Source organism: Meles meles, chromosome 2, assembly GCF_922984935.1.
Source record: "Meles meles chromosome 2, mMelMel3.1 paternal haplotype, whole genome shotgun sequence".
In the NCBI taxonomy this organism is placed as follows: Eukaryota; Metazoa; Chordata; class Mammalia; order Carnivora; family Mustelidae; genus Meles; species Meles meles.
This window is the reverse complement of record NC_060067.1, coordinates 196,209,200-196,220,171: the sequence shown is the minus strand read 5'-3', so window position 1 is coordinate 196,220,171 and position 10,972 is coordinate 196,209,200. Positions and strand designations below refer to the sequence as shown.

General features: G+C 45.5%; 1 protein-coding gene across 3 annotated transcripts; it reads left to right on the top strand.

The window, feature by feature from the left end:
- Window positions 1–2,201: 2,201 nt before the first annotated feature.
- On the top strand, window positions 2,202–9,919 carry ING2 (inhibitor of growth family member 2). 3 transcript variants are annotated; one of them, XM_045998577.1, is made up of 2 exons: window positions 2,202–2,548; window positions 7,434–9,919. In XM_045998577.1, exons 1-2 carry the CDS (start codon window positions 2,377–2,379, stop codon window positions 8,102–8,104), a joined length of 843 nt encoding a protein of 280 aa, XP_045854533.1. In that variant the 5' UTR covers window positions 2,202–2,376; the 3' UTR covers window positions 8,105–9,919. The 3 variants fall into 3 exon arrangements, with proteins under 3 accessions (XP_045854533.1, XP_045854535.1, XP_045854534.1); XM_045998579.1 differs by lacking the exon at window positions 2,202–2,548 and adding an exon at window positions 3,350–3,405; XM_045998578.1 differs by lacking the exon at window positions 2,202–2,548 and adding an exon at window positions 3,419–3,555.
- The last annotated feature ends 1,053 nt before the right edge of the window (window positions 9,920–10,972 follow it).

The window sequence follows — 10,972 nt, the reverse complement described above, 5'->3', positions numbered from 1 at the left end:
TCTTGCTCCAGGTTCCTGAAGGCCACAGTCTTAAGTATTCCGTATCTCTGCTTCCCTTATTGCTAGGTTCTAACCACGTGTCCTATCTGCCTGCAGGTTACTTCTCAGGCTGTGGATAAAATCCAGGGTACATTCAGTGCCTAACCTAAATCAGTAAAAACGCATCTTGCATTATTTTGGGCCTCCAATAATGACTACTGAAATCAAACCCATTAGTAAACAAAAACAGTAGGGGTCAGGTAAAAACCAACAAAATTCCATTTTTAACAGTGACCGTTTTTTGGACAAAATCTGGCTGTTTAATCTGAAAGCTTGCAAGAATGACAACAAGGAAATCCCTACACGGTTCTCCGAAACACACCACACCGTACTACTGCCTGGGTCGATTTAATATTCCAGTAGTCAAAACCACAACAGCGTCATAGGATAACACTCCCAGACAATCTCCGAGTCCCGTGCAATATTTTTGTTGTTCCCGCGATGCCGAATTTTCTGGAGGGCTTTGTTTTGGCTTACAATTTAAAATTTCTTGTAGATCAAAGCCTACACTTCTCTTTGCACGTCAGTGGTTACTTCAAAGTGCTCTGCATAGGTCACCACACAGATGTACCACCCCCGGGAACGAACTGGACAGAAGGAGAAATCCCAAGTTAAACAGCCGCTTAGGTTTCCTTTTCAACTCACAGGTACTACTCAGAAGAGGACTCCTTTTCCTAGGCATTCCGCTAAAATTCTGCGCAAATTCGTTCTATTTACAGCCATTTCTTTCAAAAACAAATGGGATTGCATACTGAGAGTTAGTCTGGCATGAAAATCAGCCCCTCCGCGGAGCGTTTCATTCAACACCACCCAAGAATTAAGCCCTGAAAGTCGATCACATAGATAAGGACGTGGGCCTGATTACTGGTTAGGCTTTTATTCTCATTTCCCGTCTTCCCCGACCCCCAGCGGCTTTCGGTCCTAGGGTAAAAAGATGAAAAGCGGGTGCTGCGCCCCTCTTGGCTCTAAGCCCGCGCCGACGTTTAATGCTTAAACGTTCTGACACTCGAGGGGGTAAAATTCTCCTTAAAGGTTGTGTGTCGGACAAACACGTTTCTGGGGCAGAGGGCGACTAAACTAAACGGAGGATTCCTGAAGAGCCGGAGGGTGGCCAAAACCTGCAGGTACTTCAGCGGCGGGAGACCTCCCGCCCATGGGAAAGGGCGGAAATGTGCTAAAGCCAGGAGGGAGATTTAAAAGGCGAGCTGACTAAGAGAAAGGAAATGCAGGGGGCCGCGGGAGCACCGCCTACCTCGGCGACCAGCACCCCACCCCCCACCCCTCCCGGCGCTCGGTGAGGTCGAGAGCCGCCGCGGGAGGAGGGCCGGGGCCCGCGGGCAGCGCTGAGGCGGCGGCCGAGCGAGCCGCGGCGGATCGGCGGGAACACGGCCGCCGAGCATGCCGGGAGCCGCGCCCGCTGCACGCTGGGTCGCGTAGTTCCCGCCGGCCTTACTCCGGGTTGTAGCGAAAAGCGGCCGGCCGCCTGCTGCTCTTTTAAAGCCCTGCGAGTTACCGCGCCAGATCCACCCGACGGGGAAAATGTCGGTAACACCGGGCCGAGGGAGCTGGACCGAGGTTCCCTTTCCCTGTGGGAAAGACGGAAGGAAGGAGCCAGCCACCTTCCCTCTCAAGTCCCATTCAGACATTGAGCAAAGAGGCGGGCTTGACAGTGCTTCCCCTTTAAGAGGGGGCGGGGCGCAGCCTGCCGTTTGGCCGTCCTCCGCACCCTCCCCGCGGGCCGAGAGTTGACAGACCAATCGCCCGGGTGGCGGAGGGAAGGCGGGAGAATGCGAACCCTTCGGTAGGGCGGTAGGGGCGGGCCCCCGGCCTTATTAGGAGTAAGTCCTGCGCAGGCGCAGAGGCGGCCGCAGGCGGAGGGGCGGGGGCAGTCCAGTGAGAGACTCTCCGACAGGCACGGAGGGTGATTGGGAGGAAAGGGGGCAGCGAGGGGCTTGTCATGGGGATCCGTGCTACGTGACGGCATTGGTAGCATCTGGGGACTCCGAGGGGGACAGGAAGTGTCAACGCCCGGGACCCCGGCGCCAGGTCCGCCGGGGGATCCCCGCTGCTCTAGTCTTGGGGAGGGAGGGGAAAAGGAGGGAGCCCTGATCTCGCCCCGCCCCTGGGCTTGTTACCGCGGGGGCGGGGAGTGAGGGCTTCTTTTGGGGGGAGTGGAGATCGGGGGACTCGGCTGTGCCCTCTTGAGCGGCTGCCGGTGTCCCCGCGGCGCCGGGCTGCCGAGCGGAGGAGCCGCGGCGGCCGTGGCTGTTGCATGTGTGGCTGCTGGATGCGGAGGCGGCGGCGGCGGCGGCGGCGAGGAGCAGCAGCGGCGGCAGGATGTTAGGGCAGCAGCAGCAGCAACTATACTCGTCGGCCGCGCTCCTGACCGGGGAGCGGAGCCGGCTCCTCACCTGCTACGTGCAGGACTACCTCGAGTGTGTGGAGTCGCTGCCCCACGACATGCAGAGGAACGTGTCTGTGCTTCGAGAGCTGGACAACAAATATCAAGGTAGGGGGCCGCGGGGCTGCCCGTGCGGGTCCTCCCCTCAGTCGGATTCGCTGGCCTCCGCGCACTGTCGCTCGGAGCCTGCCCGGGGAAGTGCCACTTTACATCTCTCCGGTGACAGGCTCCCCGAGTGCACGAGGGGTCTGGTGTGTGGGACTGAGGAGAGGGGCCGGAGACCGGGTTCGCGGCCCTCCCTTCCCCCGCTGCGGTCGGCGAGGACTTCTGTGGGGTATCACGGGTGGGGGTGGGGGCCGCTCGTCAGCCCCCGCTGCAGACCCAGCGGCTGCAGCTGGTGTGGAGAGGAATCAGCCATTTTAAGCAGCGTTTGTTCCGGCGCTTGCCTGCCCCGTGCCGCAGACCCTTCTGCCCCGGCGAGGTAGCGTGCAGCGGGCGGGAGGCTGTAAGGAGTGAGCGGCCGGCCGCAGCCGGGCTCCCGCTGGTCTCCGGGGCCCGGCTTTCTCCCCACTCCCCCCTCCGGCCCGCACCCCAAGAGGAGATGCATTGGAACGTGCGGGGGGGGTGGGGGCAGGAGAGGGCCGCGAAGGCGGACTCGGGGAGGTCCCTCCCTCGGCTCTCCGGCTCTCCAGCTCCCGGCTCGGGAACAGAGTACGTTCCCTTCTCCCGCCCCAGGGAAAGTTCTGGGCCGCAGCCTTTCCCCAGCGCCATCAGCCAAATGGTTAAAAGGGGAGGGGTCCCCGCGGGGAGAGGAAGAGGGGTGTGTGTGTGGCGGGGAGGGCCTCCCGTCCCCGGGGGCGGGGCCTGGGGAGTGACGTAGAACGTGGGAGGGGCGCGGACAGGCGCGCTCCCACCCGCCTCGGAAATGGCTGGTTGCCGGAAGGTTTGGGCGGAGCTGGCTGCGGGTAAGGCGTCGGAGCCTTGCGGAAGAGTTTAGTTGGTGCCTAGCAGAGTCAGTGTTGAGGTTTGGGACATGTTTGTCGACCCTTTCTCCACCATTCAATCAGGACGAAGAAACGCTCAGCTACTAGGACCACTGCTGACCCTAGCACCGCGTAGGTTCCGGGCCTTGCGTCACTTCCGGGCTCCAGGTGGAAGTGGGTGGTTGACTGGGCAACCGCCTGGCGTCCTTTAACCCGTGGGTCCCTCCTTCGCCAAGTTTGAGTGATGAGGCAAAAACCACCCTTTGTGGTCAGCCCCAAGAAAACTAAGACAGGGAATCAGGCTTTCCTACAGAGCGCTTCATTTATCATCCACTATTGGTGGACCTTTCTGGTGCTACTGGGAGGGGAGAAATTTAAGTGTAACGGTTTTGCGTTTAAGAAGCCTGATCAAGGCATAGACCTTGGACGTAATGTGGAAACAGCCGTACGGACTTTAAAAAGATAACTTTTTGGATCCCATTCTCTGTTTTTCTAGACCCTTTACTCATGATTTGGTCTCAAAGGAACCCACTTCTGGGGTGATATCTTCTGGCCTGTAGCATGTTAGAATATTTAAGTGTCGTGTTTTCGAATCTGTAATTTATTTCTGCCTTCCGAACCCATATGGTAGGGTTGTTGATAGGACTGATCTCCGTTAGAGGGAAAGAGAATTAAATAGTGATTACTTACTGTGTGTCATCGCTGTGTGCCAGGTCCAGAACATTATCTCACAATAGCTCTATGAAGTAAAAACGTATGTTACAGACAAGTTAAAATTTACAAGAGTTTAAGTGACTTGTTTGATGAGGTGGGGAAGTAGCCTGGCTACTTCATGTGCACATCTTTTTTTTTTTTTTTTTAAACTATTAGCTTTTTATAAAAACTTATTTAGCAAAATCTCTCCAAAGGTATTTTCTACAGACCCGGAACATATACATGAATTGTAGCCTAAAAATGATACATATGTGCTGTGTATTGAACATTTTTAGTTTTCCAGACAGTAACTCTGAAGTTTGTAAAGCTTGCATGGTTTTACATTTCGTGAAAGACACGTATTTGCCTTTATAGTAGTTAAGCTATTTTCATTTGAATTTGGGAGAGCAAATCGGTTACAGGGAAATCTGCCATTTTTACCATCTAGAATTGTCCTAAGTAACTCTAGTAACAGGAGAAACAATATTAAGCTTTAAAAGATTGAGAGATTATAAACATTTTCAGCTCCATTAAGCTTGGTTAGTTTCAAGATTAATATAAAAGAAGAATCTAGTTTTCAGTCTGTTCCCATGCTTACTAAGCTCCACATGGACAATTTAGCTTTATATGCTCGTGTGTTCTTAGTTCAGATTTCATATGCTTTTTTATTTCTTTGCCAGTTCTTAAGTATTTTCTGGTTTTGGATTTAATACTTACTGCAGTATTTAGGGATACAAATTATACGGGAAATCAAAGCAGTTTCTCTCCTGCCTATTTGAGACACTTTCAGAGATTACTGAAGAATCGCTAAAAGTAACCTTAAAAACTTTTAAAACTAGAGAAATGAAGACAATAGTTTCACAATTGAAAGAAGTATTTACTGTGGGATATGGTTATTGGAGAACCTCAGTTTTTGTTCTGATTTTCTTGTTCATAATCTCTTGGGTAAATAACCATTGAACTAAAAATTAATATTTATTTTCAAGTGCCTTCCATGTAGCTTAGTAAAAAGTGCTTCAATAGTGGAGCCAGACATACCGATGTGGCAGAGTTCAGAGTCTGGGTTTGTTATCTCTTGAACTTCATTATCTTCATGTATAGAAGTGATAGCTTCCTCATGGGGTTGCCTTGGGGATTGAATGAGAAAATCTTTATCAAATGTAAGTGTTAGTTTCCTTTTTTCTTTCACTTTGTAATTAAGGAGTCTTAGAAATATGAATTCTTCTCATATATAGTATCAGTGTGCCTGTATGATATACTAGCATCTAACTCCTGATAGTTAGGTACAGAATATCTAAAATGAGGTTTACCTTTATATTTTAATTCTCAAGTTTTGTGGCTGAGGGGAAAATACAAAATTATTTTTCCTGGGGAAAAATTATATTCTTACGAAAACCACTTACATGCCTAGCTGGCAAATGGACTAGATATGAACTTTGTTTTAAAATATGCTGTGCAGGGCGCCTGGGTGGCTCAGTGGGTTAAGCCTCTGCCTTCAGCTCAGGTCATGATCTCAGGGTTCTGGGATCGAAACCCACATCAGGCTCTCTGCTCAGCGGGGAGCCTGCTTCCTCCTCTCTCTCTCTGCCTGCCTCTCTGCCTACTTGTAATCTCTGTCAAATAAATAAATAAATAAATAAAGTCTTTTAAAAAAATTAAATTAAATATGCTGTGCAGGTATGCGGACGCTCAAAAAAAAGTTGGCACTTTGTCCCATATCCCAGGTTAAGCAGTTGTCCATCACATGTGAGTACTTACAATTTCTAGGGAGGAATTAATTCATGAGTTGTGTTGAAGACCTGCTTTGTGTTAACCATTCTTGGAGACAGCCCTAGTGTATGCATTTTATTTGTCTAACATTTCTTTTATTATCGTTAGAGTAATAGTATTGGAAGGTAGAATGATGGTGTGCCCCGTGCTGGCAGTACCCTTAGAACATAAAACACTGATATGCCATGCAGTGCGATAAATTGGAGTCAATTTTTGCCTCTCCACGTTTAGTAAGACAGTTCTGTTAGATAGCTTTATATCTCACAATGACAAGAAATAGAACAGACTTGAATAAAAAACTGATCTTACATGAATTTTTGGTGACATCTGGGACTATGTTTTCAGATTATTGTATACTGTCTAGTGACTCAGACATTTTTAATTGATTTCAATGTGTCCCACATGCTATACAATACCCAAATCAGCAGTTCAGAAAGCTTAAAACCAACTGCTGAGTTCTCTGCAAAAGCAGAGTGACCCAATGCTGACCTTACCGTAATTTTGTTAATAGCTTCGTCAGTTGATGCCAGAATCTGAACCTAAACCTACCCTGGAAATAATTTGGTTTTCAGAATCTCCCATATGATAAAATAAATGAGCTAGTAAGACTAATATGGTGGGAAGAGTTACTCGTGTCTGTTGTTCAAGAGTCCAGGGGTATTATATGAAAGTCAAGGTGCAGTGTCTCTCTGGAGTCATGTAGCAAGTCATCGATTGAACTGTAAGTCCTGTAAACACAATTGGATAGGCATCTGTAGCCTACTTCTAGAACCTCTCTAAGTTTTACAGTTGAAGTCTGGCATGTAAAGTTTATCCCAGTGCTGTTTTGAAGTTCAAATGAAGTTTAAGTGACTTTGCGAGGTAGACTATAAAGTGCATACAGGGTTCTTGCCCATGTAAAATATTTTGAGTACTAATTCGTACATACATCTCTTCTTATCCTTTTTAAAAAAATTTTTTAAGGATTTTGTTTGTGTACTTGACAGAGAGGGCACAAGCAGGAGGAGCTGCAGGCAGAGAGAAATGGAGAAATAGGCTCCTCCCCCCCCACCCCCCACCCCAGTGAGGATCCTGATGTGGGGCTCAATCCCAGGATCCTGGGATCATGACCGGAGCCCAAGGCAGATGCTCCACCAACTAAGCCACGCAGACACCCCCCCATTTTTTTTTTTTTTTTAAGTAAGCTCAATGCCCAGTATGGGCTTGAATTCATGATCCTGCAATCAGCAGTCACATGTTCTACCACCTGAGCTAGCCACACCTCTTACCCTTTTTAATAGACTCATGAGTATTAGAAAGCTTTGTAAAAAAAATAAAAAATTTTAAAAAAGAAAGCTCTGTATTTTTATTAATTTATTTCTGAATATACTTTCATATTGGATGATCTTTCTATGGGAAATAATGCTTTTCAATGTATATATACCAAGAGGAGTGCGATTTTATGATTTGAGTTCATTCAGCTTACCAGTTCTGTGAAAGATAGCTAGCTTAAAAAATATTATATGTGCTAATGCACAAATGTTCTGATTTTTCTCTTACATTTTTAGAAACATTAAAGGAAATTGATGATGTCTATGAAAAATATAAGAAAGAAGATGATTCAAACCAGAAAAAACGCCTACAGCAGCATCTCCAGAGAGCATTAATCAATAGTCAAGAATTGGGAGATGAAAAAATTCAGATTGTCACACAGATGCTCGAATTGGTGGAAAATCGGGCAAGGCAAATGGAGTTGCATTCACAGTGTTTTCAAGATCCTGCTGAAGGTGAACGGGCCTCGGATAAAGCAAAGATGGATTCCAGCCAACCGGAAAGATCTTCAAGAAGACCCCGCAGACAGCGAACCAGTGAAAGCCGTGATTTATGTCACATGACGAATGGGATTGAAGACTGTGATGATCAGCCACCTAAAGAAAAGAAATCCAAGTCAGCCAAGAAAAAGAAGCGCTCCAAGGCCAAGCAGGAAAGGGAAGCATCGCCTGTTGAGTTTGCAATAGATCCCAATGAACCTACATACTGTTTATGTAACCAAGTGTCTTACGGGGAAATGATCGGATGTGACAATGAACAGTGTCCAATTGAATGGTTTCACTTTTCGTGTGTTTCACTTACCTATAAACCAAAGGGGAAGTGGTATTGCCCAAAGTGCAGGGGAGATAATGAGAAAACAATGGACAGAAGTACTGACAAGGCAAAAAAGGATAGAAGATCGAGGTAGTAAATGCCATCCACATTTTAAAAGGTTATTTGTCTTTTATATAATTCTTTCAGGATTTACTTTCGGAAAATGTTTTAGGGTAAATGCATAAGACTATGCAATAATTTTTAATCATTAGTATTAATGGTGTATTAAAAGTTGTTGTACTTTGTCTGTGACCTTAATTTTCTGCACTGAATTACCAAATATTTTAAACCAGGTAGGCTTTAGATCACCTGATGAAAGGAGCAGGGAACGGGGAGAGCGTGGTGTGGACATTATAAAAGCTTCACAAACCAGGCCTGTTTTCACTTTCATTTAAAACCACAGTGCTGTTTTTTGGGTAAACACCAAAGTTTGGCGAGCATTTTAGTTCTCCGGGCTTTAAACAATTTAGGTACAGTTGGAGTTATCTGTAAGCCTTCAGATTATCTTGGGTAATTTAAAATACGAACACTACATGTAGAGCTTCTTTCTCCCTCGCCCATTTATACACACACGTGTTCATCTCTAGTCTTCCAGGAGTCCAAGGAGCTAGAGATAAGAGTAATTTGGGATTCCATGTGGAATACTGTGCTCTTACTAGAGTATTTGCTGCTGTATTTTCCTTAGTAGCATTTTGATACACTGTCAGTAGCCCATTTGTAAATGCCTTGCTGCTGCCTCCTAGGTACATTTCATCTAGTGCTTAGTAAGGGAGTTTTGTTTTGTTCTAATTGGGACAGGTAAGCATGGTTAGGATCTCAAGAATGGTGCCATTGGCTTCTAGTGGAAAATTCGGGGTTATGTAGTATCATGGTTCAAGGCTGAGCAATTCAAAAAAGGCATCTTATTTAACAACATTTTCCAATGACCCGCTGCTGTGATGCCCGGCCACAGGCCTATCAGTGGGCAATAGGGCATACACAAGTCTTTAAATACTGCCTTTCTGTCAAGCAGGAGTTCAGATGGTTTTCTAGTGGCTATAGTTGATTTCTGTCCCAATCAGTGATTATATATTATTTTAAGTAATAGTGTATTCACTTTAACTTTCTGGTATTGGTGCTGTTTGATGTTTTCATGTTTAATGAACTAATTTCATGATAACGATACAATGAATAATGTATTTGTAAATTGAATTTTCCAAGATTCTGCTATTTTAAGGATAAGCATATTGATGGATATATGAACATCTATTTGGAGAATTTTTTTGGTTTGGGGAGGGGGCATCAGATTAACTAGTCCTTTAAATCCATGTGTAACATACTTTTTATTCCTCATTTCTCCCTAATCTGATGATCTTGATTCTTTTTGATTAACATGTGAAAAATTCTGTCTGCTTGTTTGGAAAAAAAAAAAATTTTTTTTTCTCTTCTAGCTCTCCTGTGTGACTTTTAGGCACGTTATTTCACCTCTGGGGGTCAGATTATTCATCTGTAACATGAGGTTGGCCTAAGTATCTTCAAGGTTCTTTCGAGATCTATAGTATTTGCACTACAGTGGGATTTTAATAATCAAATGACTTGTTTTTCTTTCTTGTTAATTTTGTTCTTCATTCTGAGGCAGGAAGACAGTTTAAAGGTGACCTTTGAGACAGGCACATGCACAATATTTGATTAACTTCTGTCCTAAGGATGTTTTGCTTGATGACTGGAACCCGTCGGTGGTTATGTTGCTTCTTGAGCGAGAAATATCAGACAGCATGATGAAGAATTTATTTTATTGTAACATAGTTGAGTTGTGAAAAAAATTGTTTTCTCTCTTGAGAATACAGCTTTTTGTCTTAGTGATTACATCCTCGTACCAGGATAGAGCTATTTACCTGACACCATTAAAAATATCTGTATGTTCACAGTCTCCGAAAGCTTTCACATGTGACTATGTAGAAGTCAACACTTCTTCATACATTAAATTTCCCTCAGCATGTGAGGAAAAAACAAAACAAACAAAAAACTTCGTAACGGAAGTACCCAAATTTGGATTAGCCTTGACAGGAAAACAGACACGGAAAACCTTGGAAAATGTGCTCTATTTAAGACCTAATGTTTGAGACAGTTTTATTTTTATGAATTTTTTTGTTTGTTTTCTATACCACACGGGAAATAGAAGTCTTAAGTTTGCATAAGTTTTGACAAGGATTTCTTTCTTTTTTTTAAGATTTTATTTACTTATTTGACAGAGAGAAAGAGATCACAAGGAGCAGAGAGGCAGGCAGAGAGAGAGAGGAAGAAGCAGGCTCTCTGCTGAGCAGAGAGCCCGATTCGGGGCTCGATCCCAGGACCCTGAGATCATGACCTGAGCTGAAGGCAGAGGCTTAACCCTCTGAGCCACCCAGGCGCCCCTAGGATTTCTTTGTTAAGTGTTCTGGATTTCATATACCATCTCAGACCGTGATTACCAACTCATGCTATAAACCAGTGGCTCCTAAACTTGTCTCCTATTAGAATTACCTCCAAAGCTTCAAGAAATGCAGATACTTAGGTCCCACACGCAGCAATTGTGATCTAATTCATTTGGAATGTGGCTGAAACATTAGAATTTTTTTTAAATCCCCAGGTGATTCTAATCTACAGAAACGTTTTTTAGAACTGCCATATTAGGAAAATTTGAGCCTCTTGAAAACTGTAGGTGGCTTCTCTACATCCAGATTTATACGACTCTCTAGCCCTAGAACAACATGCACAAGAAGTTGTCCCTTATCCGCAGTGGTCTGCCAACACTTGAATGCTTTGTGTGCTGGGCACCATTCTAACCAGTGGTGGTTTCAAAAGAAAAAGTCCTTGCTCACGTACCAGACGTTTTATGGGGTATCAGAGTAGGTAACATTAGGTAACTATTAGAGGGGAGTAGAGCAGAGTAACAAAATGGATGGGAAGGTAGGTGGGTCTTAATTATGGTGATTAAAGAAAG

What these genes read in the sequence shown, in the direction of transcription:
- ING2 (XM_045998577.1), top strand. Translation starts at nt 2,377, where the DNA reads ATGTTAGGGCAGCAGCAGCAGCAACTATACTCGTCGGCCGCGCTCCTG. An exon ending in GCTGGACAACAAATATCAAG is followed by an intron (nt 2,549 to 7,433) that starts GTAGGGGGCCGC and finishes TTACATTTTTAG; the next exon opens with AAACATTAAAGGAAATTGAT.